Source organism: Rattus norvegicus, chromosome 12, assembly GCF_021556685.1.
Source record: "Rattus norvegicus strain SHRSP/BbbUtx chromosome 12, alternate assembly SHRSP_T2T, whole genome shotgun sequence".
NCBI lineage: Eukaryota > Metazoa > Chordata > Mammalia > Rodentia > Muridae > Rattus > Rattus norvegicus.
Window position 1 is genome coordinate 23896983 of NC_141545.1, and position 27801 is coordinate 23924783.

At 43.2% G+C, this 27801-nt stretch overlaps 1 protein-coding gene and 1 long non-coding RNA gene across 51 annotated transcripts in view; one reads left to right on the top strand and one right to left on the bottom strand.

The window, feature by feature from the left end:
- The window catches only part of LOC102551138 (uncharacterized), a 31527-nt gene extending 29277 nt beyond the window's left edge, over window positions 1–2250 (bottom strand). For all 50 annotated transcript variants that reach the window (XR_015634285.1, XR_015634289.1, XR_015634287.1 and 47 more), the window contains exon 1: window positions 2013–2250. This is a non-coding gene — a long non-coding RNA (uncharacterized LOC102551138). The remainder of the gene's footprint in view (window positions 1–2012) is intronic.
- A 1825-nt stretch (window positions 2251–4075) lies between these two features.
- Window positions 4076–27801, top strand: LOC120095896 (NXPE family member 3-like). The gene is made up of 5 exons (XM_087579534.1): window positions 4076–4328; window positions 10667–11409; window positions 12470–12552; window positions 21083–21295; window positions 27079–27801. The coding sequence occupies exons 1-5, from the start codon at window positions 4272–4274 to the stop codon at window positions 27609–27611; spliced, it is 1629 nt and encodes a 542-aa protein (XP_087435660.1). The 5' UTR covers window positions 4076–4271; the 3' UTR covers window positions 27612–27801.

Consider the following 27801-nt stretch of genomic DNA (forward strand, 5'->3'; position numbering starts at 1 on the left):
ATCATTTGGTGCACAGTAGTATAGTGACCTGTTTCTCCAAAGTTTCTGCCTGATGTCTTAATGTCTCCCTAAGTTTTCCATTTACTTTTCCTTGTGGGTACGAGTATCATCTTTCTATTTTTAAAATTAGCCAAGTCATTATTTAAAAGTGTTGTCTCATAGTAGCTTGATCCTGTGGATAACAGGGGATTTTGGTCACATGGCTACAATCCATTAACGGCAAAATCTTCGTTAAAGCACTTGCTACTATGAGCAGGGCCATCATCAGATTTTAGTGGTAATGGGGGAAGAGCTCTTACAGAACCAAGCAGGGCAAACATGGCACCGAGTGGTTTTGCCTCTTACCCTTTTCCCCCTTGCTAAAAGCCATTAGATTTCATCCCTAAAGATAGCAACCAGGGTCTATTCTTTTATTTAGTCACTTTCTGCCTTTGGGGCTGATTACCAAGATCCAGCAATCTAAATATGGACCTCCAACAATCAATTCCCCCTTTGGCTGTCCTAATTGACATGCCAAATCAAAACAAACCAGATCACCCTCACACAGCTTCCCCCTTTTTCTTTATAAACCACCCGTTGCCTATAAGCCACACCTGTCTCCTCTCCACCTGGAGGCAGCTCTTTATCCTGGGGATAAATAACCTTGACCCTTATCCTTTGTTCCCTTCCTTCTTTCCCATATCCTCTCTGTCCTGTCTTTGTCTCTTATTCCCTGTCCTTTGTCCCTCCAGGGTGAATAAATCTCCTTTGTGGGAGAACGTGGTCTTGGTGCATCCTGTGCTGACACAGGTCCTTTCAATGGGAATCCTAGAAAGAAAATGCATAAAGAGCTCTTGAGAAAGCCACATTCCAGGCATGACACAGTGGTGTTTTCCTGGAGCCTGCCTGGAATTATGCCCTGCAGCCTTCTAGTTAGGGAGAGGCAGTGTGCTTGCCTGCAGTGTGCTCTAGCACAGACCTCTACATACCTGCAGCAGGGGAGGCCCTGGATAGGCTGTAGTTTCAGATGTTGAGCTGATTTGAGAACCATTGACTCCTAATGATAAAGTAGATTTTCCAAATAGTGTGTAAGATAAAGCCTGTCACAGAGGACAGGGTCTCGTGAGCCTCTTCTAACTCCCTTGCCAGAGTCTGATCATTTGTCAGACCAAAGGCAAGCACTAAACTAGAGAAACAACGAAGTCCACTTAGTTAACAAAGGTCATTAAGTGTTAAAGATTTAAACCTAAGGCTGTAAGATCTGGATCTTTAACATTCACAGCAATTTGAATTTTGAACTCAAGAAGACTCTCCTGCTAGTACCAGAGTACTCAGAAGTACCTGAGCAGTAATCACAGAAAAGACAGAAGGAGAAAGTAATGGAAGGGCTCTGGAGAAATGTCTCAGAGGTTAAGAGTTTCAGAGGTTGCTCTTCCTGAGGTCTGGAGTTCAATTCCCAGCAACCACATGGTGGGTCACAACAATCTGTAATGAGATCTAATGCCCTCTTCTGGCATGCAGGTATAAATGTAGGTAGAATACTGTATACATAAGAAATAAATGAAACTTTACAGAAAAAGGAAGCAGTGGAGGTCCATGTAAACGTAACTGTATATATCCTACTGATGCTGTAAATGAAATACAAACGTGGCAGACATTACAGCATAACATTTCCACAGAAAGACTTACCAGAAGCTCTAGTTTTTCCTACATTTTGTAGACATTCTGATGCATTACCTTTTCAGGTCATATCCAAAGTCCTGTTAGGTGAAAACTTCAAAGGAATCGAACTCCTATTGGCTACAGTTTGGTTTTAACCCCCTTTGGTCTCCAAGTGGACTTGAGAAACATGTAATTGTGTTTGCATTTCTTTACCCCTGTTTAGATATTCCAGGAAAAAACTTTTCTGATTCTGATTTCCTGGTAATTTCCTCTATAAATCTATAAGGCCGCTTCACATATTTATTTTTAAATATTTGCTCTGTACAAATATTTACCATGTATCTATTTACAAAAAAAATACAAAAGTGCACCTTTTAAAAGTTGAAGTCCAGTCGTCATCAAATCAAAGTAATATGGGTGGTTTGGGTCCTCCGTGCCTCAAAAGTCTGAAATGAGAATGTCTCCCACACTGTTGGATGTAAAGGACAGGGAGCAGCTCCTTCTGTTCCTAAAGCTGCGAGCACACCATTGGATGGACCCATAATTTGAGCAGGCATCAGCAGGGAAAGCTTCTGTGTGTACTCTCAGTAACACACAACTCCCTGTAACAGCCAGCACGGCTGCTCCTGGCTTTATTGTTAGGCACGGCCCCTCTTGGCTTTCCTGTTGGCACACCCTTCCTGCTTTTGTTCTACAGACAGAGGTGGCAGCAGTTTTGTCTCACGGTCCTGTGTCAATACAGCTGGATTTGTGGGTTTTTAATTTACTTACATTTGCTTTTCAAGGCAAGGAGACTCAGTTGTAGGAGGGAGTGCACTGCACCTCTCTTCCGTTTCTGTCTCAAGCTACTCATGACCCATCTATTCCAACTTCTGTTCACTGGACTCCGTCCTCAAAGACCTCCTTCCAAAGGTTTGCAGCATCTGTTACCCTCTCTGCGCTCACAGCTCTTTTGCAACATTCCTGCTCTCTCAAGTTTGGCCAGTTTCCATTCTCCATGCACCTCTACCCTTCATGTGGCAGTTCCTACATGACATCACTTCAAATATCCAATGACTGAGAAACACCTGATCAAGGCTGATGGACTGGGTCGAGTTTAGACTGTTGATTTGTATGACCTTTTGTGGAGCATGTGGGATTTGTATATAAAATATATGCTCCTTGACCTTTTGATGAGCCATCTGTAAAATCATAAAAAATTCTGTATATGATATTTAGATGTAATTTTATGCAATGTCCATCTGAAAGGGGAATCCTTGTTGTGATGAATATCTGTAAATCTTGAGGAACTTACTAATGTGCCTGGCCATTATCATCGATATGGAACGAATAATCTAATAATAATAATAATGATGATGATGATGATGATGATGATGATGTCTGTAGGCTCTTACTGGTAAGTTGTTTAACACCTGTATCTCTCATTGTTACTACATCTATAATTTTTATAAAACAATAAGTTATAAATTATTGCAGAGTTATGATGTGTATTTTTCTGTACCTTATTTGTATATAATTCCAGTAGGTGAAGAGGTAGAAGAAGGATAAATAATTGATAAGGAAATATGAAATTAATTCTACGAGCTACCACTTCAGGAGAAGCATCATTTAGTAAGCTAATAAACCGCTCTGCATTGGGTGTTATTTTGCTTAAAGAATTTATCTGAGAGTCTCCAGAAGGCCACTGAGCAGAGCCAAACCCTCAGTAGCTGTCGGCAGATAGGGACATGCCCTACTGACTTGGCCCTAAACTTGTTGTAAGTCATTGAGGGGGCACTGTGTGGGAAGGTTGAGGCTGAGAGGATGGTGGGCAATTTGTTGTTGAGTAATAGGTTGATTTGTATTACATCTGGAGCTACGTGGACGTTTTGCTCTTTCAGTTTATTTAAAGTGAATGTTAAACACTCATCTCAGTATTGATTAGACAAGTAGGAGAGGAGAGACTGCATCGGCTCGGGTTTAAGCCCTTTATGTCCGAGTTGCAGTTATTCCCCTATAAGAAGTCGGTCCACTCATTTTTTTCCTTTAAGTGACATTTGATCAATCTGTACTGTGTTATTCTATCTGTGAGGGGAGACAAACAACAAAGAAACAATAACTAAGCTCTGGAGCAGCCGATCCGTGGGCAAGCAGCAGAGGAGACCCTCCCTTACCCACACTCCATCCCACGGCCCACCCCCCTCTACTCTCACCAACTGCAGCTCTTCCTTGGAACTCCAGCCTTGCTCCAGTGCCTTTGTGTGCGCCACTCACTTGCGAGCGGAAAGGGTCTCAGGGTGGCTTGAGCCCAAGGACTTCTGTGTTCCCAGTAAACATTCCCTCACCCCCAGAGGTATTCCCACATAGAACTGTGAATAAAGGTCCTGTTTTGCTAACCTGAACCCTCCCTCTCTCAACCCCTTTATAATAGGGGCAGCTGGACCTCCGCACCAGTGGTCCAAGCTACATCTATTACCATATTCCTCTGTTTGACAATATGTATGTATATCACGTGACAGTGTTAACGGAAATTGGACGCCAACACACTGATTCCTCTCCTTTATGGAGGGAGGGCTTCTTAAATTTATAACGCTGTGTGAGCTACTTGGATTCATATTTATAATTCAACAAGAGTCTGTGTGGATCTGTTCATGGGGCAGTTCAAGGGCTACAAGATTCTGACCGTGGGCTTGGTCTTTCTGCTTTTGGTAAGTACTTTCCCTGCCTCTCGATGGCTTCCTTACCACTTCTCCCATGGGTAGATTGGTTAACTTCTGTAATCTTGGAGAGTGAACTGGGGGAGGCTCTCATAAAATACAACGGAGCAGGTGGGGGTGGAGGGTACCTAGTGCGTCCAGACCATGGTGTGCTCCTCAGTATACACCATGCATCAGGTCCGGTGTCAGGGGGTTTACTTGGGGAGGGGAGAGGAATAAGGGTCCGAGGAAGGGGCAGAGGCAGACAGGTAGACATGTACACAGGCAGGCAGACAGACGGTAAAATTGCCAGGAGTGTTCCTGGCTCTTGGAACTGGGACTTGGAAACCCAGGACAGCTCTGAGTAGAGAAGCTATCTGAGTGAAAAGGCATCCTGAGACGCGGAAGCTCAGGAACCGCACACCCCTGAGAGGAAGCCTGCTCAGCAGATGCGTGGTAGCTCCCAGGAAGGGTATCCCCATCTACACTGAGGACTCAGGAGCCTCAGTCCCCTCTTTCTCTTCCCTTCTTCCTTTCTTCTCTTCATTGCTTCTTGGCTTCTTCCGATGAGACTCACACCAGGCAGCAAATCTCATAAAAGAGATTTGTTGGAGCGTCCATGGAGAGAAAGTACAAACTCAGGGGTGGCCGGCTGCCCTCTGCTCCCAGCAGTGGGAATTGGACAAATGGTAGCGGTTATATAGGATTTCTTAGTGAGAAGAGCTTTTTAGGAAAGAGATTTCCAGATTGAAGATTTGGGGATTTCAAGTCCTGATCTTGGGGTGCTCAAAGATTGGTGGGTTTTCTTGTTTAGGGATTGATGGGTTTTCCCATCAGGGATTGGTGGCTTTTGTTCCACCTCTACTCCCCTTTCCCTGCATCAGTCCCAGGGCTCAGAGTGGGAAATCAGAGTCGTTCCAGGTTGCCTCAGCTGAGGCATCAGGTCTATGGAACTGTTCAGGGAGGTTAGAAAAGAGGAGCTGCCACTGTAGGTAGCTCCTGCAGGATGGGATGAGCCACTGTGGATAGCTTCTGTGATGGCTGCAGGCTAGGGAGCAACCTGATGCCTCCATTTTGACAGCTCCTGTGGGGGCACAGGTGAGGCAGGAAGGACTGGCCCGCAGCTGCACTCCTTTGCTGGATTTTGCTGCAAACTGCTTAGGGACTTCAATGAGGATTGGGAAGAGAGCTGAAGAGAAGGACAGAACAGGCGGGGGAGAGAGAATGCAGGGGAGCATATCTGTATATGCAGCCTACACCTGGTGCATCTAGAGGGGACAGCAGCAGCTATGACATAAGCCATTGTTAGGTCCCTGGGAGGAGCCTAATGTACTGACCTGTAAGCTATCATTTCTCCCTTTTTGTTTACTTAAACATGAGGAACTAGGAAGGGGTGATGGTAGGGCAGAAATAAGTATTCTGTTCTTTAGAAATTTTTCAGCTGACTTGGGACCCTAAGAACACTGGGATGCTGGCCAAGTCCTGGCAGACCTGGCTGTTTCACGACTGGCACATATCTGTAGTTCGGAAACTACAGGCCCAGCTGAAGCAGTCTGTAGGGCTAGCCTGGAGCACTGTGGGTAGCTGCTCTGGATTCTTCCTGGATGCACATCTGGAACAAACACCTGGACTTGACAGGATACTGGAGCACACACATATACCTTAGGGAGAGGAGATGAGTATGTTAGGGGGAAATTTTTTTCTTAGGTGTATATTGAAACTTTTAGACCCATGGTCCTGTTAGTTGCAGGGAGGGGAGTCCCCAAACCAGGTAATGAGGGAGGAATCCCACCCTCTGGAATAGGCCTTGATAGTTGGGAAACAGACTATTGATTGACCCCCACACGGTTTACCTCCTCTTCTCTTCTGAGACGGTGGTGGCCTCCAGGTATTACACATACACACAGGCACACACATGCATGTATGCAGTCACTGCAGGATTAGGCATATCCTCCCTCACAGAGACCAGACAAGAAGGCCCGTTTAGGGAAATGGGTTCCCCAGACAAGCAACAGAGTCAGAGACAGACCCTGCTCTTGTTGTTGGGGACCCACATGAAGACCAAACAGCACATCTGGTAAATGCATGTGGGGATCCTAGGTCCAGCCATGCTCATTCTTTGGTTGGTGGTTCAGTCTCATAGAGACCCCAAGGGTCCAGATTAGTTAACTCTGTTGGTCTTCCTGTGGAGTCCCTGTCCTCTTCAGGTCCCTTAGTCCTTCCCCCGATGCTTCCACAAGATTCCCTGAGCTCCATCTAATGTTTAGCTGTTGGTTTCTGCATTTGTTTTGGTCAACTGTTGGGTGGAGGCTCTCAAAGGACAGTTGTGCTAGGATCCTGTCTGCAAGTATAACAGAGTATCCTTCATAGTGTCTGAGATTGGTGCTTGCCCATAGGATGAGTCTCAATTTGGGCCAGTCAATGGGTGGCCATTCCCTCTGTCTCTGCTCTATCTTTGTCCCTGCACATAATGTAAGCAGGACACATTTTAGGTCAAAAGTTTTGTGTGTTGGATGTTGGCCTTATCCCTCCACTGGGTGTCCTGCCTGACTAAAGAAAGCAGCCAGTTTCCTTATCCCCTACTGCTAGGAGTTTCAGGTAGAGTCACCCCCTTAGACACCCTAACCCTCTGCATATTCCAGGTCTCTGGCAGGTCCTAGAGATGCCCTTCCCCAATCACCTCTGATTTCTGTTCTTTCTCCCCTGATTTCCATGCATGCGATCCCCTCCCCGACCTACTCCACTCCCAATCCATTCTCCTACCCAGTTTCCTCCCTCCATCCACCTATGACATCTATTTTATTTCCCCTTCTGAGAAAGGGCCAGCCTTCAACCAGCATCCCCTGGTCTCTCCTTGTTATTTGAGTTCTTTGGGTCTGTGGCTTGTAGAGTGGTTATCCTGTACTTTATAGTCAATATCCACTTATAAGTGAGTACATACCATGAGTACCTCACCCGGGATGATGATGGTTCCATCCATTTGCTTACAAATTCTCAAGAGAGGAATCTCAAATGTCTAAGAACTCATAAAGAAATGTTCAACTCCATTAGTCATCAGGGAAATGCATATCAAAACAACTCTTAATATTCTGCCTCACATATCTTAATGGCTAAGATCAAGAAATCAAGGGACGGCACATGCTAGAGAAGATGTGAAGCAAGGAGAAATACTCCTCCATTGTTGATGGCTGTGCAAACTCCCACAACCACTCCTGAAATCATTCAAAAACAAAAATATCATGAAATTTGCAGGCAAATGGATAGAACTAAAAAGTGATGGTGTACTGTGACTTACAGAAGCTTTTCAGTTTTATGAGGTCTCATTTATTAATTGTTGATCTTTGTGCCTAAGTTATTGGTATTCTGTTCAGAAAGCACTCTCCTATATCAATGAATTCAAAGATATTTCCCACTTACTATCCTATTTAGTATATATGGCTTTATGTTAAGGTCTTTTATCCACTTGGAGTTTAGTTTTGTGCATGGTGATAAAGATGAATCTATTTGCATTCTTCTACACACAGACATCCAGTTAGACCAGCACCATTTGTTGAAGATGTTCTCCCTTTTCCATTGTATGGTTTTGTGGCTCCTTTCTCAAAAATCAAGTGTCCACAGGGTTTATTTCTGGGTCTTCAATTCAATTCCATTGATCAACCTGTCTGTCCTTATTTAAAAGCTGCTTTGGAAACGTGCTTCTCTGATCAGCTCATGTCACATGTTGCTGCCCTTAATCTAGACGTCAGTGAAGTCATGACTTCCAGTAACAGAGATGGCTGCCAGTCATGTGTCTGCCATTAATCAAGATGGCAGGGAAGCCACAGCTCCACCTTCTTTTTCTCATAGTTAAGAAGGCAAGCAGCCACGTGTTGCTTATATACCAGAATAGAATCATGTCACATAATTTAAAATTAACTAGGTGCAAACTTTTTATTACTAACCCCAAGTTATGAGATGTAAGCATAACCAATAACTTATAGGTCAATATTCCTGGTTTTGACCCTGGACTTTAAAAACTTGCCTGGGTCTTAAAAGCATAACCTAATTTCCACCAGCAATAAAGGAGAACTGTATAAAACAAGTTCGTAATTATACATATTTATTTTTTTTAATTTATTTAATACTTAATAATAATTCTTTGGTTTCCGGGCAAACATCCCCCTCCCCCCTCCCCTTCCTTATGAGTATTCCCCTCCCAACCCTGCCCCCATTGCCGCCCTCCCCCCAACAGTCTAGTTCACTGGGGGTTCAGTCTTAGCAGGACCCAGGGCTTCCCCTTCCATTGGTGCTCTTACTAGGATATTCATTGCTACCTATGAGGTCAGAGTCCAGAGTCAGTCCATGTATAGTCTTTAGGTAGTGGCTTAGTCCCTGGAAGCTCTGGTTGCTTGGCATTGTTGTACATATGGGGTCTCGAGCCCCTTCAAGCTCTTCCAGTTCTTTCTCTGATTCCTTCAACGGGGGTCCTATTCTCAGTTCAGTGGTTTGCTGCTGGCATTCGCCTCTGTATTTGCTGTATTCTGGCTGTGTCTCTCAGGAGCGATCTACATCCGGCTCCTGTCGGTCTGCACTTCTTTGCTTCAGCCATCTTGTCTAATTGGTTGGCTGTATATGTATGGGCCACATGTGGGGCAGGCTCTGAATGGGTGTTCCTTCAGTCTCTGTTTTAATCTTTGCCTCTCTCTTCCCTGCCAAGGGTATTCTTGTTCCCCTTTTAGAGAAGGAGTGAAGCATTCACATTTTGATCATCCGTCTTGAGTTTCATTTGTTCTAGGCATCTAGGGTAATTCAAGCATTTGGGCTAATAGCCACTTATCAGTGAGTGCATACCATGTATGTCTTTCTGTGATTGGGTTAGCTCACTCTGGATGATATTTTCCAGTTCCAACCATTTGCCTACAAATTTCATAAAGCCGTTGTTTTTGATAGCTGAGTAATATTCCATTGTGTAGATGTACCACATTTCCTGTATCCATTCCGCTGTTGAAGGGCATCTGGGTTCTTTCCAGCTTCTGGCTATTATAAATAAGGCTGCCATGAACATAGTGGAGCACGTGTCTTTTTTATATGTTGGGGCATCTTTTGGAATTATACATATTTAAATAACATCTGAATTTGTGTTCTGTGAGATCCAGTGGCCAGAAAACCAAGAGGACATTTGAGCCAGGTGGTGATGGCAGGAGAAAAAAATACCATCTATTCACAATTCAGAACCAGTCAGAAACAAGCATGGAGGGCCCTCATACCAGCAAATACATCAATAGTTAAGCATACGTTTTAAATTAGCTTTAGTTCATCTAAACAGACCTTTATAGTCTTAAAATTTCTTCATCATGCAAAGAATATTTTAAACCAGGGGTGAATCACATATATACAGAATGTTGCAAAAAATATAACTGAATTTCTATCATCATATAAAAAATCATACCAATTTACAACGTGGGACTTGTTACTTTTTCTTAGTCTTAAAGGGGACACAGTAATACACAGAAGGTTCATTAGAACTAAGAAGTTTTATAATCGTTGCTTTATGCCATGGGGTCATATTATGATGGTGAATTCCCATGGAGCCCATATGACTGCTATTTAAATACATTTTTGTTTCTCCAGGTATATATGTTTAAATGAGAGTTCCATCTAAATTATATGCACATATACACACAGAGCTAAATCTAAGTTCCATATACACAGAGTTCCATATATAAAAACTTATGCTCTAAACAAGAATTGATTCACATGTATACTTATGTATAGATTTTAATGATAAGCTTTTTGTTATATAAGTTTAAAACCAAATATTGAGCTACTGTTCTCCAATGTATCAGACAACACACACACACACACACACACACACACACACACACACACACACACACAGAGTTTTAATAAAAAACCAAGAGGCATTCACTGCTGTTCAGAGTACCTGGGTTTAGTTCCCAGCACCCGTAGGGCAGATCACAACCATTTGTAACTCTAGGTCTAGGTGATCCAATGTTCACTTCTTATCTCCATGGGCACCAGGCATGTAGTGCACATATAGATGGATGCAAATCAATCATATATATACAAGTTTTAAAAAATAGGAAGAACCTCATCAGGTACCCCCTGATTTTTTGGTAACATATGGTAACTCAATTGGGACTCCTGAGAAGTTCTACTAACAGTATTGCCCCAGCCTTGCGATGTTTCTTTCACATAAATGTCATGGTGACTCAAAATCCTGGCTAATGAAGGACAGACAGAAAGACACAGGCAGGTAGGTAGGACACCTAGGTACTACTCAGCCAATAGGAAGACAATGGGACACACACAGCACACTAGTATAATCAATCCCCTTTCTGTACCCACAGGCGTTCTGGCTCATGACCACTTGGCATGAGCCCATAATCCGGTTGCTCCCACCACCCCATCCTGTCTCTGAAGATGTCTCAGAGACCATCGACAGGGACTCTGTCTCTCAAGAACTCTTCAACTTGACCAACCTTCTATACTGGCCTCCAACTGGTGGAGACAGGGATGACTTTCTGGCCTCTACCAGCCCCAGAACCTCTACCTACCACTTGAAAGGACCTGCCCAGGCCAACTATACTCTGGGAAGTAACCTAGAGGCCATTCTTGTGGCTCGGGATCACTGGGGTAGGCCCAAAGCTCATGGTGGAGATCTGTTTCGGGCACAGCTGCTGGGTCCAGAATTGAGAGCAGGAGTCCCAGGGGAGGTGAAGGATCTGGAGAATGGCACTTACCTCTTGTCCTTCCCCCTGCTCTGGGCTGGATGGGCCCAGGTGCAAGTGAGACTGATCCACTCCAGTGAGGCAGTTGGGGTCCTGCAAAGAGTCTGGAGAGGAAAACGAGCCACTGTTGATTTTAGAGGGTATTTCCGAGGAACAAATGGCATTCAAGAGACTGTCATCTGTAATGTGGACCCCCAGTCAACTGGAGCCAAAGGGTCTACCTGCCATTACAAGGATGTGGTTTCTGGGGAGATCTGGTTCTGTGCTCAACCCCGTACTTTGCCTTGCAATGCTTTAGTGGGTCACTCGAGTGGAAGTTATCTGAAGGTGACCACGCCACATGATCAAGACCTGCTGGCTGGGTAAGAAATCTAGAATCTTAAATGAGTCCCAGTCTTAACCACAGGCATGTGGAGGTGAGAAGACAACTGGAGGAGGTCAGTTCTCTCCTTCCACCATGAGGGGCCCAGGTATCAAATGAAGCCTGTTGGTTTTGGCAACAAGAACATGGTGGTCATCATCTTCATCACCATGACCACCACCACCACCACCACCACCACCACCACCACCACCACCACCACCATCACCTAGAGATTCCTACAGCTCAGTGTGAACTTGAATTTCTTGTGTGATTGAGGCATAGAAATCAAGATTTCAAGATTATCCTTGGTTGCATAGTATCTTAGTTAGGGTCCTACTGCTGCAAGCAGTCACCGTGACCAATGCAACTCTCATAAGGACAACATTTAATTGGGGCTGGCTTCCAGGTTCAGAGCTTCAGTCCATTGTCATCAAGGCAGGAACATGGCAGCATCCAGGCAGGCATGGTACAGGAGGAGCTGAGAGTTCTACATCTTCATCTGGAGGCAGCTAGGAGTAGACTAGCTTCCAGGCAGCTAGAATAAGGGTTTTAAAGGCCAAGCCCACAGTGGCACAACTAACCCGACAAGGCCACACCTCCAAATGGTGCCACTCCCTTGGCTAGGCATACTCAAACCACCACACAGAGTGAATGCATATTGATCTTGGGAGCAAGAGCATGAGACCCTGTGTCAAAAACGCAGGGGGAGGGTGCTACGTTCCCCAGTGACTGCATGTTTGTGTAACAATAGTAACAATTTATAGTGCTTTCTAGACTATAGTGGCAGGAAAATTGCAATTTCTCACATGTTGTGGAGATCTGTTGATTATAAAATAGAACTAGGTGACCCTTCTTTTATCTTAACTATTAGTGTACTGATAAGACCCTCCCTTGTATATTCCTCCTAACCACTATACTCACCACATGTTAGTGTGCCCACTTTAGTGTAGTGACCCCAATTTACACCGAGGATAAATAACCAGTCAGTCATGGTCTTCTCTTTTTTCATGTAATTTCATCTGGTCAGCCTCCCTCACCGCTCACACTCAGTGTTTCTTCAGGAATGTGACTGACCAGAAACTCCCTTCAGGCGTACCTCCAATCCTTGTCCTACCAGCAGCCTGGGGAAACATGAGTAACATGGGTGAGTAAGACTGGGACATGGGGTTGGGGATGGGCCTCAGCTTAGATGGGCTCTGTGTGTGTGTGTGTGTGTGTGTGTGTGTGTGTGTGTGTGTGTGTGTGTTTGTGTGTGTATACTCCGTGTGTTGTGTGGGTGGGGTTCACTTTCCCGTGTAGAAGAAGTATATGGAGAACAGGCTAATATCAAAATGTTTCCCCCAATTTTTCTGTATCTTATTTTATTTTACTTTAAGTTGTGTTACAATTTCAATATCCTATTTTGTGTACTCTGGCATGTATATGTATGAGAACATATGTGCCATGTCAGACATGTGGAAGACAGAGGACAACTTGCAGAAATTAGTACTCTCTCTTTACAGTGTGAGTTCCAGGAGTTGAAGTCAGGTCATCAGGCTTCGGAACAGGCACCTTTACTTGCAAAGCCATCTCACTGGCTCCTATGGTAGATTTTTATTTTTGTTTGGTTTTGTTGTTGTTGTTGCTTTCTGATTCCCCCTCAAGGGAATGGGCTTCAGTGGTTTGAAAATCAGTAGTAATCAGAGCGAAAACAGATGAGATCCTGCCAGAGCAAGGGTGGCTGGGTAGTTGGTGTACAGAGCTCAAACTTGAAGAAGAGCTAATTCTCCTCTTTTCAGGCCACAGTCAGAAAAGAAGGAGTGAGGTAGGACCCAGGTCCAGTGCACATATTACTGCCCATAGACCTCCAAATGCAATGTTTGCAAAGTGACCAACTGGGGGGACCTTGACTAATCAAGTATCCATAGTCAAAGGTTCCAGCCTCTCTCTCTCTCTCTCTCTCTCTCTCTCTCTCTCTCTCTCTCTCTCTCTCTCTCTCTCTCTCTTTCTCTCTCTCAGTGCTCCCTGAATAAAGAAGAAATTAATGTCATTGGTGCCTCCCTCCAAGAAGTAATAAACCCCTGAGTCCCAAAGGTGAGACTGAAGTTGGAGGCAGAAAAGAGCTAGAGGAACCTTCCCAGCAACTGACAGAACTGGAATCAGGTTAGACCGTGAGAGTCCACATGAAAGTGCACACATGCACACATGAAAACTTTGTAGAAACTGCTCAACAACTAAAGGACATGGGCACAGGGTTGAATGTACCAGTTGCTTCAAACTTTCCCTGAATATACTGATACAGTGCCCCTAGGGGAGGGCAGGTTAAGTCTAGCACCTCAGGTACAAGGATCCAAGTGCTTAGCCCTGTGGCCTTGGGTTGCCTGTGTCCAGTCTCTTGAAAGTTCTGGGCTGAAGTTCAACCACTCCCAACCCCTAGGATCCTCTAAGCCCCAAATGCATGGTCATTGAGGGAAGTCCTAGAGTTTTTCCCACATGTGGGCAACCACTTCTACCAGGAAAGGTGTGTCTATGGCCACCAGCCATCAGCCTCAAGATAGAGGAAAGGCTCCAAGTGCCATGTCAGTTCTGGGAAAGTAAACCTTGAACACATAAAGGTCATATTTTGTTTTGGATACAAAGTCTGTCACTGAGCCTGGAGTTTACAGTTCAGCCTGGCTGGTCAGTGAGTCACTGGGGAAGCCATCACTACCTGCCCCTTTGCTGGGGTTCCAAGTATATCACACCCAGCTTTTTATACATATTCTAGGGGGTAAAGTTAGGCCCTCACCATTGTATAACCCACTGAGTATCTCCCCAGCACTCACTGGGTTTTATTCCAGATCTTTAGCCTCTGTCCTGCCAGGGTAGTGTAGTACAGTGGTTAGTACTGGGTTGTGACAGCACACTTCCAGGGTTCAAATGCTATTCCTATCTTTGACATTCTTTTGAAAAGCCCACTTTATAGGCTGGTGATAGGACTTAATAGTAGAGTACTTGCCTAGTTGGACGGGCACAGAATGCCATCCCTATCACTGCTGTTGGTGACAATAAATTACTTAATATTCCAGGTCCTCAGTATCCCCATCTACAAGTGGAAATATGAACAGTGCTACCTCCAGAGCGTGGAGATCCAACCTGGAGTCCCAGCGCTCGCTAGGGGAAGGCAGCAGAATTAGGAAGTCAGGGCCATTCTCACCTACATGGGAAGTATATGAGGTACATATGATGGTTTCAAACATTCACAGACATGCAGGCCACACACACACACACACACACACACACACACACACAAACTTCACAGGCTCTGTAAGAGTACATTGATATGCTACATATAAAGAATGTAGAAGAATGCTATCCACATGGCTCATTAGGAAAAGGTGCTTGCTGCCAAGGCCTTCAAACACTGGGAAAAGAACTGACTCCCAAAGGCTGTCTTCTGGGTACCATGTGTGCTGGGACACACACACACACACACACACACACACACACACACACACACACACACAAGCAAATGTAAAAACTATTCATTTAAAAAATTCATTCACAATAAATGTAAAGAACACAGTCATTTTATAGCACTCCATGTTGTGCTTTTCTTTTTTTTAAATTTTTTTCATTAACTCGAGTATTTCTTATTTACATTTCGAGTGTTATTCCCTTTCCTGGTTTCCTGGCCAACATCCTGCTAACCCCTTCCCTCCCCCTCTTTATGGGTGTTCCCCTCCCCATCCTTCCCCCATTGCCGCCCTCCCCCCAACAATCACGTTCACTGGGGGTTCAGTCTTAGCAGGACCAAGGACTTCCCCTTCCACTGGTGCTCTTACTAGGCTATTCATTGCTACCTATGAGGTCAGAGTCCAGGGTCAGTCCATGTATAGTCTTTAGGTAGTGGCTGAGTCCCTGGAAGCTCTGGTTGCTTGACATTTTTGTACATATGGGGTCTCGAGCCCCTTCAAGCTCTTCCAGTCCTTTCTCTGATTCCTTCAACGGGAGTCCTGTTCTCAGTTCAGTGGTTTGATGCTGGCATTCGCCCCTGTATTTGCTGTATTCTGGCTGTGTCTCTCAGGAGAGATCTACATCCGGCTCCTGTCTGCCTGCACTTCTTTGCTTCATCCATCTTGTCTAATTGGGTGGCTGTATATGTATGGGCCACATGTGGGGCAGGCTCTGAATGGGTGTTCCTTCAGTCTCTGTTTTAATCTTTGCCTCTCTCTTCCCTGCCAAGGGTATTCTTGTTCCCCTTTTAAAGAAGGAGTGAAGCATTGGCATTTTGATCATCCGTCTTGAGTTTCATGTGTTCTATGCATCTACGGTAATTCAAGCATTCGGGCTACTAGCCACTTATCAATGAGTGCATACCATGTGTGTTTTTCTGTGATTGGGTTACCTCACTCAGGATGATATTTTCCAGTTCCACCCATTTGCCTATGAATTTCATAAAGGCATTGTTTTTGATAGCTGAGTAATATTCCATTGTGTAGATGTACCACATTTTCTGTATCCATTCCTCTGTGAAGGGCATCTGGGTTCTTTCCAGCTTCTGGCTATTATAAATAAGGCTGCTATGAACATAGTGGAGCATGTGTCTTTTTTATATGTTGGGGCATCTTTTGGGTATATGCCCAAAAGAGTTATAGCTGGATCCTCAGGTAGTTCAATGTCCAATTTTCTGAGGAACCTCCAGACTGATTTTCAGAATGGTTGTACCAGTCTGCAATCCCACCAACAATGGAGGAGTGTTCCTCTTTCTCCACATCCTCGCCAGCATTTGCTGTCACCTGAGTTTTTGATCTTAGCCATTCTCACTGGTATGAGGTGAAATCTCAGGGTTGTTTTGATTTGCATTTCCCTTATGACTAAAGATGTTGAACATTTCTTTAGGTGTTTCTCAGCCATTCGGCATTCCTCAGCTGTTAATTCTTTGTTTAGCTCTGAACCCCATTTTTTAATAGGGTTATTTGTCTCCCTGCGGTCTAACTTCTTGAGTTCTTTGTATAGTTTGGCTATAAGCCCTCTATCTGTTGTAGGATTGGTAAAGATCTTTTCCAATCTGTTGGTTGCCATTTTGTCCTAACCACAGTGTCCTTTGCCTTACAGAAGCTTTGCAGTTTTATAAGATCCCATTTGTCGATTCTTGATCTTAAAGCATAAGCCATTGGTGTTTTGTTCAGGAAATTTTCTCCAGTGCCCATGTGTTCGAGATGCTGCCCTAGTTTTTCTTCTATTAGTTTGAGTGTATCTGGTTTGATGTGGAGGTCCTTGATCCACTTGGACTTAAGCTTTGTACAGGGTGATAAGCAAGGATCGATCTGCATTCTTCTACATGTTGACCTCCAGTTGAACCAGCACTATTTGCTGAAAATGCTATCTTTTTTCCATTGGATGGTTTTGGCTCCTTTGTCAAAAATCATGTGCACATAGATGCGTGGGTTCATTTCTGGGTCTTCAATTCTGTTCCATTGGTCTATCTGTCTGTCTCTGTACCAATACCATACAGTTTGTATCAATATTGCTCTGTAATACTGCGTGAGTTCAGGGATAATGATTCCCCCTGAAGTCCTTTCATTGTTGAGGATAGTTTTAGCTATCCTGGGTTTTTTGTTATTCCAGATGAATTTGCAAATTGTTCTGTCTAACTCTTTGAAGAATTGGAATGGTATTTTGATGGGGATTGCATTGAATCTGTAGATCGCTTTTGGTAAAATGGCCATTTTTACTACATTAATCCTGCCAATCCATGAGCATGGGAGATCTTTCCATCTTCTGGGGTCTTCTTCAGTGTTTTTCTTCAGAGTCTTGAATTTCTTGTTGTACAGATCTTTTACTTGCTTGGTTAAAGTCACACCGAGGTACTTTATATTATTTGAGTCTATTATGAAGGATGTCGTTTCCCTAATTTCTTTCTCGGCTTGTTTCTCTTTTGGGTAGAGGAAGGCTACTGATTTATTTGAGTTAATTTTATACCCAGCCACTTTGCTGAAGTTGTTTATCAGCTTTAGTAGTTCTCTGGTGGAACTTTTGGGATCACTTAAATATACTATCATATCATCTGCAAATAGTGATATTTTGACTTCTTCTTTTCCAATCTGTATCCCCTTGATCTCCTTTTGTCTGATTGCTCTGGCTAGTACTTCAAGAACTATATTGAATAAGTAGGGAGAGAGTGGGCAGCCTTGTCTAGTCCCTGATTTTAGTGGGATTGCTTCAAGTTTCCCTCCATTTAGTTTAATGTTAGCAACTGATTTGCTGTATATGGCTTTTACTATGTTTAGGTATGGGCCTTGAATTCCTATTCTTTCCAGGACTTTTATCATGATGGGGTGTTGAATTTTTCAAATGCTTTCTCAGCATCTAATGAAATGATCATGTGGTTTTGTTCTTTCAGTTTGTTTATATAATGGATCATGTTGATGGTTTTCCGTATATTAAACTATCCCTGCATGCCTGGGATGAAGCCTACTTGATCATGGTGGATGATTGTTTTGATGTGCTCTTGGATTCGGTTTGCCAGAATTGTATTGAGTATTTTTGCGTCGATGTTCATAAGGGAAATTGGTCTGAAGTTCTCTTTCTTTGTTGGGTCTTTGTGTGGTTTAGGTATAAGAGTAATTGTGGCTTCATAGAAGGAATTCGGTAGTGCTCCATCCCTCTCAATTTTGTGGAATAGTTTAGATAGTATTGATATGAGGTCTTCTATGAAGGTCTGATAGAATTCTGCACTAAACCCTTCTGGACCTGGGCTCTTTTTGGTTGGGAGACCTTTAATGACTGCTTCTATTTCCTTAGGAGTTATGGGGTTGTTTAAGTGGTTTATCTGTTCCTGATTTAACTTCGGTACCTGGTATCTGTCTAGGAAATTGTCCATTTCCTGCAGATTTTCAAGTTTTGTTGAATATAGGCTTTTATAGTAAGATTTGATGATTTGTTGAATTTTCTCTGAGTCTGTAGTTATGTCTCCCTTTTCATTTCTGATTTTTTTAATTTGGACACACTCTCTGTGTCCTCTCGTTAGTCTGGCTAAGTGTTTATCTATCTTGTTGATTTTCTCAAAGAACCAACTTTTGGTTCTGTTGATTCTTTCTATGGTCCTTTTTGTTTCTACTTGGTTGATTTCAGCTCTGAGTTTGATTATTTCATGCCTTCTACTCCTCCTGGGTGTATTTGCTTCTTTTTGTTCTAGAGCTTAAGTGTGCTGTCAAGCTGCTGATATATGCTCTCTCCTGTTTCTTTCTGCAGGCATTCAGAGATTTGAATTTTCCTCTTAGTACAGCTTTCATTGTGTCCCATAAGTTTGGGTATGTTGTACTTTCATTTTCATTAAATTCTAAGAAGTCTTTAATTTCTTTCTTTATTTCTTCCTTGACCAGTTTATCGTTGAGTAGAGCATTGTTCAACTTCCACGTATATGTGGGCATTCTTCCCTTACTGTTATTGAAGACCAGTTTTAGGCCGTGGTGCTCTGATAGTACGCATGGGATTATTTCTATCTTTCTGTACCTGTTGAGGCCCGTTTTTTGACCAATTATATGGTCAATTTTGGAGAAAGTTCCATGAGGAGCTGAGAAGAATGTATATCCTTTTGCTTTAGGATAGAACGTTCTATAAGTATCTGTTAAGTCCATTTGGTTCATGACTTCTCTTAGTCTGTCTACCTCTCTGTTTAATTTCTGTTTCCGTGATCTGTACATTGATGAGAGTTGGGTGTTGAAATCTCCTACTATTATTGTGTGAGGTGCAATATATGTTTTGCGCTTTAGTAAGGTTTCTTTTATGTATGTAGGTGCCCTTGTATTTGGGGCATAGATATTTAGGATTGAGAGTTCATCTTGGTGGATTTTTCCTTTGATGAATATGAAGTGTCCTTCCTTATCTTTTTTGATGACTTTTAGTTGAAAATTGATTTTATGTGATTTTAGAATGGCTACTCCAGCTTGCTTCTTCCGACCATTTACTTGGAAAGTTGTTTTCCAGCCTTTCACTCTGAGGTAGTGTCTGTCTTTGTCTCTGAGGTGTGTTTCCTGTAGGCAGCAGAATGCAGGGTCCTCGTTGTGTATCCAGTTTGTTAATCTATGTCTTTCTATTGGGTAGTTGAGACCATTGATGTTGAGAGATATTAAGGAATAGTGATTATTGCTTCCCATTATATTCATATTTGGATGTGAGGTAAGTTTGTGTGCTTTTCTTCTCTTTGTTTTGTTGCCAAGACGATTAGTTTCTTGCTTTTTCTAGGGTGTAGTTTGCCTCCTTATGTTGGGCTTTACCATTTATTACCCTTTGTAGCGCTGGATTTGTAGATAGACATTGTGTAAATTTGGTTTTGTCATGGGATATCTTGGTTTCTCCATCTATGTTAATTGAGAGTTTTGCAGGATACAGTAACCTGGGCTGGCATTTGTGTTCTCTTAGGGTCTGTATGCCATCTGTCCAGGATCTTCTGGCTTTCATAGTTTCTGGCGAAAAGTCTGGTGTGATTCTGATAGGCCTGCCTTTATATGTTACTTGACCTTTTTCCCTTACTGCTTTTAATATTCTTTCTTTATTTTGTGCGTTTGGTGTTTTGACTATTATGTGACGGGAGAAGTTTCTTTTCTAGTCCAATCTATTTGGAGTTCTGTAGGCTTCTTATATGCTTATGGGTATCTCTTTCTTTAGGTTAGGGAAGTTTTCTTCTATGATTTCCTTGAAGATATTTACTGGTCCTTTGAGCTGGGAGTCTTCACTCTCTTCTATACCTATTATCTTTAGGTTTTATCTTCTCATTGAGTCCTGGATTTCCTGTATGTTTTGGACCAGTAGCTTTTTCCACTTTACATTATCTTTGACAGTTGAGTTGATGATTTCTATGAAATCTTCTGCTCCTGAGATTCTCTCTTCTATCTCTTGTATTCTGTTGGTGATGCTTGTATCTACGGTTCCTTGTCTCTTCCTTTGGTTTTCTATATCTAGGGTTGTTTCCATGTGTTCTTTCTTGATTGCTTCTATTTCCATTTTTAATTCCTTCAACTGTTTGATTGTGTTTCCTGGAATTCTTTCAGGGATTTTTGTGATTCCTCTCTGTAGGCTTCTACTTGTTTATTTATGTTTTCCTGTGTTTCTCTAAGGGAGTTCTTTGTGTCTTTCTTGAAGTCCTCCAGCATCATGATCAAATATGATTTTGAATCTAGATCTTGCTTTTCTGGTGTGTTTGGATATTCGGTGTTTGCTTTGGTGGGAGAATTGGGCTCCGATGTTGCCATGTAGTCTTGGCTTCTGTTGCTTGGGTTCCTGCGCTTGCCTCTCGCCATCAGATTATCTCTAGTGTTACTTTGTTCTGCTATTTCTGACAGTGGCTAGACTGTCCTATAAGCCTGTGTGTCAGGAGTGCTGTAGACCTGTTTTCCTGTTTTCTTTCAGCCAGTTATGGGAACAGAGTGTTCTGCTTTCGGGCGTGTAGTTTTTCCTATCTACAGGTCTTCAGCTGTTCCTGTGGGCCTTGTCCTGAATTCACCAGGCAGGTCGCTTGGAGCAGGAAGATTGGTCTTACCTGTGGTCCCAAGGCTCAAGTTTGCTCGTGGGGTGTTGCTTATGAGCTCTCCTCGGGGGTAGCAACCAGGAGGACCTGCGCCGCCCTTTCCGGGAGCTTCCGTGCACCAGGGTTCCAGATGGCGTTTCTGTGCTTTTCTTTTTAATCTGCTCTATTTTTCTCTCTCCCGTAGCCCTGCCCTCAAGGCCCCCATGTCACCCTGGCCACCTATCTCCAAAACCCTCTGGCTTCTACCACCAAGACAGATGGTATTCGACATTCTGTTCTAGCCGCTCTTTCCTCACTGTGGACAGCATCCTGAACTGCCTGGCTGGACGCATTGTCTACATGATGGGGGATTCCACACTCCGGCAGTGGTGGGAGTATCTGTGCGACACAGTTCCCTGTGAGTGGTGGTTTAGTCCCTGAGAGGTCTGGGGGGTCTGGTTGGTTGATATTGTTGTTCTTCCTATAGATTGTATTGCAACCTTCAGCTACTTCAGTCCTTTCTTTAATTCCTCCATTGGGGACCCCATTCTCACTTCAATGGTTGGCTGTGAGCATCAGCCTCTGTATTTGTCATGCTCTGGCAGAGCCTCTCAGGAGACAGCTGTGTCAGGCTCCTGTCAGCATGCACTTCTTGGCATCAGCAATGTTGTCTGCATTTGGTGACTGCATGTATATTCTTTTCTATTAGTTTCTGTGTATCTTGTTTTATGTGAAGGTCCTTGATCCACTTGGACTTGAGCTTTGTACAAGGACATAAGACTGAAGGATTGATTTATATTCTTCTACCTGCTGACCACCAGTTGAACCATCACCATTTGTTGAAAATGTTGTCTTTTCTCCACTGGATGGTTGTAGCTCCTTTGTCAAAGATAAGTGACCATGGCTGTGTGGGTTCACTTCTGAGTCTTCACTTCTACTCCATTGATCTAGCTGCCGGTCTCTGTACCAATGCCAAGTGGGTTTTTTTTATCATGATATATTGATAGGATCAGTCTTCTAGTATATTTTGAGTCCTGTTTTGTGACCAATTATATGATCAGTTTTGGAGAAGATACCATGAGATGTTGAGAAGAAGGTATATTCTTTTGTTTTAGGATGAAATGTTCTATAGATATCTGTTAAATCCATTTGATTCATAACTTCTGTTAGTTTCATTGTGCCTCTGTTTAATTTCTGTTTCCATGATCTGTCCATTGATGAGAGTGGGGTGTTGAAGTCTCCCACTATCATTGTGTGAGGTGCAATGTGTGCTTTGAAATTTAATAAAATTTCTTTTATGAATGTGAATGCCCATGCATTTGGAGCATAGATGTTCAGAACTGAGAGTTCATCTTGGTGGATTTTTCCTTTGATGAGTATGAAGTGTCTTTATCTTTTTTAAAAAACTTTGTTTGAAAGTCGATTTTATTCGATATTAGAATGACTACTCCAGCTTGTTTCTTGGGACCATTTGCTTGAAAAAATTTTCCCAGCCTTTCACTCTTAAGTAGTGTCTGTCTTTGTCACTGAGGTGTGTTTCCTGGATGCAGCAAAATGCTGGGTCCTGTTTATATATTCAGTCTGTTAGTCTATGTCTTTTTATTGGTGAATTAAGTCCATTGATGTTAAGATATTAAAGAGTAGTGATTGTTGTTTCCTGTTACTTTTATTGTTAGAGGTGGAATTATGTTTGTGTGGGTATCTTCTTTTGGGCTTGTTGCAAGATTACTTTCATGCTTTTTCCAGGGTGTAGTTTTCCTCCTTTTGTTGGAGTTTTCTCTTTATTATACTTTGCAGGACTGCATTTGTGGAAAGATACTGTGTAAATTGTTTTGTCATGGAATATCTTGGTTTCTCCATCTATGGTAATTGAGAATCTAGTTGGATATAGTAGCCTGGGCTGGCATTTGTGTTCTCTTAGGGTTTATATGACATCCTCCTAGGATCTTCCAGGTTTTATAGTCTCTGTTGAGAAGACTAGTGTAATTCTGATAGTTCTGCCTTTATATGTTACTTGACCTTTTCCCCTTGCTGCTTTTAATATTCTTTCTTAGTTTTGTGCATTTGGTGTTTTGACTATTATGTGATGAGAGGAATTTGTTTTCTGGTCTAGTCTACTTGGAGTTCTATATGCTTTTTGTATCATTCATGGGCATCTCTTACTTTTGCTTCGGGAATTTTTCTCCTATAATTTTGTTGAAGATATTTACTGGCTCTTGGGAATCTTAGCTCTCTTCTATACCTATCATCCTTAGGTTTTGTCTTCTCATTGTGTCCTGGATTTCCTGGAAGTGTTGGGTAAGGATCTTTTTACATTTTGCATTTTCTTTGACTGTTGTGTCAATATTTTCTATGGTATCTTCTGCCCCTGAGATTCTCTCTTCTATCTCTTTATTCTGTTGGTGATGCTTTCACCTATGACTCCTGATCTCTTCCCTAGGTTTTCTATCTCCAGGGTTGTCTCCCTTTGTGATTTATTTATTTTTTCTATATCCATATTTTAGATTTTGGTGGTTTTGCTCAATTCCTTCACTCGTTTGGTTGTGTTTTCCTGTAACTCTTTTAGGGATTTTTCTGTTTCCTCTTAAGGGCTTCTACTGTTTTTCTATGTTGTCCTGTATTTATATAAGGATGTTACTTATATCCTTCTTAAAGTCCTCTAATATAATCACAAGATGTGATTTTTTTATTAATTTAATAATTTAATCAATATATCTGAGTGAACCTTAAAGAAGAGTTACCAATATATTATCACAAGGACAGCCATGACAGCTCTTTAAAATATCAAGTATTGTGCACATCCCCTACAACCATCAGAAGCTCCTGCAGCTGTCCTACCACAGTGGACATGGTACCACTCACAGAACCTGCATCATTCAGCTTGTTTTGTACCTCACAGGACCAGTGAGACTTAAGACATATAATACAGGCTTTCATAATCTTTCAAAGCACAAAACAAAACTATTTTTCAATTTTACATATAAATATAGCCAACACTTTTGACTAAATATATGGCTCTTTACCCTACATTTTAAGTATTTACTTATAATCATATTACGTTATAAAGAGAAAGAGCTCTATATTATAAAACCATTTTTATCCTACTGCAAGTCAAACATTACAAGGTTAAAAATAAGAAATCGTGAGCTGAGCATGGTATCAAAACTCTAAAATTCCCACCGCAGGAAGGTCCTGAGTTGGGGTCCAGGCAGGTTTACAGTTAAGTTTGAGGCCAGCTTAAACCATAAGTTTGAGATTCTGCAACAAAACCAAACAAAACACAAATACTGGGAATACAGCTCAGTAGTAGAGTGCTGGCCTAAAATACACAAGGTCCTATACTAGAGCCCCAGAAAACAGGAAAATTTTGTTTACATCTTCCTAATAGTAGTTATGACTATCCAAATATAGTTGGTCATTCTCCCCCACACAGGTCATCTTGTCAAAATGTATAATTAGACCATTAGATCTCTAGAACTCACCTTCCAGAGTCCCAGCCCTGCGCTTCAGACATTCCACTCTCCTTCCATTCATGCCCAGTTAGCTTGCCTGTGCACATCTGCGCTTTCTTTTTTTTTTATTATTATTATTAACTTGAGTATTGAGTGTTATTCCCTTTCCCGGTATCCGGGCAAACATCCCCCTCCCCCCTCCCCTTCCTTATGGGTGTTCCCCTCCCAACCCTCCCCCCATTGCCGCCCTCTCCCCAACAGTCTAGTTCACTGGGGGTTCAGTCTTAGCAGGACCCAGGGCTTCCCCTTCCACTGGTGCTCTTACTAGCCTATTCATTGCTACCTATGAGGTCAGAGTCCAGGGTCAGTCCATGTATAGTCTTTAGGTAGTGGCTTAGTCCCTGGAAGCTCTGGTTGCTTGGCATTTTTGTACATATGGGGTCTCGAGCCCCTTCAAGCTCTTCCAGTTCTTTCTCTGATTCCTTCAACGGGAGTCCTATTCTCAGTTCAGTGGTTTGCTGCTGGCATTCGCCTCTGTATTTGCTGTATTCTGGCTGTGTCTCTCAGGAGCGATCTACATCCGGCTCCTGTCGGTCTGCACTTCTTTGCTTCATCCATCTTGTCTAATTGGTTGGCTGTATATGTATGGGCCACATGTGGGGCAGGCTCTGAATGGGTGTTCCTTCAGTCTCTGTTTTAATCTTTGCCTCTCTCTTCCCTGCCAAGGGTATTCTTGTTCCCCTTTTAGAGAAGGAGTGAAGCATTCACATTTTGATCATCCGTCTTGAGTTTCATTTGTTCTAGGCATCTAGGGTAATTCAAGCATTTGGGCTAATAGCCACTTATCAGTGAGTGCATACCATGTATGTCTTTCTGTGATTGGGTTAGCTCACTCAGGATGATATTTTCCAGTTCCAACCATTTGCCTACGAATTTCATAAAGCCGTTGTTTTTGATAGCTGAGTAATATTCCATTGTGTAGATGTACCACATTTTCTGTATCCATTCCTCTGTTGAAGGGCATCTGGGTTCTTTCCAGCTTCTGGCTATTATAAATAAGGCTGCTATGAACATAGTGGAGCACGTGTCTTTTTTATATGTTGGGGCATCTTTTGGAATTATACATATTTAAATAACATCTGAATTTGTGTTCTGTGAGATCCAGGGGCCAGAAAACCAAGAGATGGCTCAGTGGTTAAGAACACCCGACTGTTCTTCCAGAGGTCATGAGTTCAATTCCCAGCAACCACATGGTGGCTCACAACCATCTGTAAAAGAGATCCGATGCCCTCTTCTGGTGTATCTGAAGACAGCTACAGTGTACTTATATACAAGATGTGATTTTTAAATCCAAATCATGCTTTTCTGGTGTGTTGGGGTTCCAGGGCTCGCTGTGGTGAGAGAACTGGGTTCTAATGATGCCAAGAAGCCTTGTTTTCTGTCGCTTATGTTCTTGTCCTTGCCTCTTGTCATCTGGTTATTTTTGGTGTTAGTTGTTATTGCTCTCTCTGGCTGGAGCCTCTCCCTCCAGTGAGCCTGTGAGCCTTTGGGCCTGTGGGTCTGTGAACTTAGAGTGACAGTGCTCCTTCTCCTGGGAGACCAGCTTTTTGGGGGCAGGATTTGTGTCTGGAGAGCTGTGTCACAGGGTTAACTCCAGGGTGCAGATGGAGACCGGAAGGATCCTGTCCCCAGTTGCTGTGAGGTTCCCGAGCCCTGTGGTCTCCTGGCAGGTCCCTCTTAGGCCAGTTATCAAAGCAAAAGTGTTTGTATCACCTGTGAACTTAGGGGTACCTGTGAACCATGGGGCCAACACTCTTTTTCAAAATTGTGTTGTGTTTAATTATGGCTAAAGCAGTTATCTGGTGTCAGACATCAGCAGTTTGGCCCTGCACCGGTTGACTAAGTCCAGCTGAAACTAGTTTCCTTCTTACCTCACCTGGATTGTTTCCCTTCTGGCTGTAATGTTTGCAGGGACCTCCCACAACCTATAACTCCATCTCCAGGGAATTCCATCCCCACCCCCTTTATAGCATCTGCAGACACTAGCCCTCACTTGCAAGTATTCACACAGAGACACACATAAGCATACACATAATTGAGAAATAAAACCATCTGAGTGTGGTGTCTCCCATCTCTCAGGATCTGGAAGGTAAAGAGGGTTCTTATCTCTTTGTGAAGTTGAGGCTAGGGCCTGATCTAACCTGTTTCAGGCTTTGAGAACCTGTTTCAAAAATATTTTTTGAGACAGTGCAGTGACCCATAGCTTTAATCTCAGCGGTAGGGAAACAGACACAAGCAGATTCGTGATTTTGAAGACAGTCTTTTTTGTATAATGAGTTTCAAGCTACCCAGGGCTACATAGTTAGACCCATGTGTCAAAAAACAAGCAAATAAACAAACAAAGCTATGTTTGCAAAAGGGAATGGTTCATGTTTCTATGTTAATTCATTATTAAATTTTATTACATTAATTAATTAATATGTGTGTCTGTGTGTCTGTGTGTCTCTCTCTCTCTCTCTCTCTCTCTCTCTCTCTGTGTGTGTGTGTGTGTGTGTGTGTGTGTACACTCACATACTCTAGTGTGTGAGAATATCAGAGGACCATGTGCAAGAGCTGAGTCTCTGCTACTACTATATGAATCTCAGGGAATTAATCCCTAGTAATGTGTGCTGGCAGCGAGAGCCCTTCCTGGCTGAGTCATCTTGCTTGGTTCCCTATGTTAAAACTTTGTTTCTCCTCCTCTTTACAGCCCTGAAACCAGTTGATCTACACGCCACTTATCAAGTAGGTCCCCTGATGGCCGTGGAGACAACTCGGGGGACCGTGTTGCACTGGAGGGCACACAGCTGGCCCCTGCGCTCTCGTCTCACCCCAGTGGCCTCCCTGCACTCTGTGGCCAGAGAACTATATGGCCTGGCCGGGGGACCCTACACAGTGGTGGTGCTGGGTATGGGAGCCCACTTTACCACGTTCCCTCCATCCATCTTTGCTCGAAGACTGGCAGGGATTCGGGCAGCTGTGAAGGCCCTGCTGGACCGGGAACCCAGTACTCTGGTCGTCATCAAACTGGCCAACACTGGCTACAAATCGGTGTATGGCAGTGACTGGCTCACACTCCAGATGAACCGCTTCCTCCGCGCTGCCTTTGTTGGTCTCCGCGTGGCCTTTGTGGATGCGTGGGAAATGACTTCCAGCTTGGCTGTGCCAGACGACATCCACCCAAGGAAGCTTATTGTCCGCAATGAAGTGGAATTATTTCTGTCCTTCATCTGTCCCACCTGAGTGCTCCTGAGGGATCTGAGGCTGAATGGATTGAGAGAGAGCCTGGGTGTGGCCGTCTCAAATGAACTTCTGTGATGGAAACCTGAAGCTACCCTGGCTCACCCACTATGACACTGTGGGTCCATATTTCATACTTCTCTCTGTGAGTCACGTGGAGAAATCTAGTTCAATACAAATGATTTGCATCGTT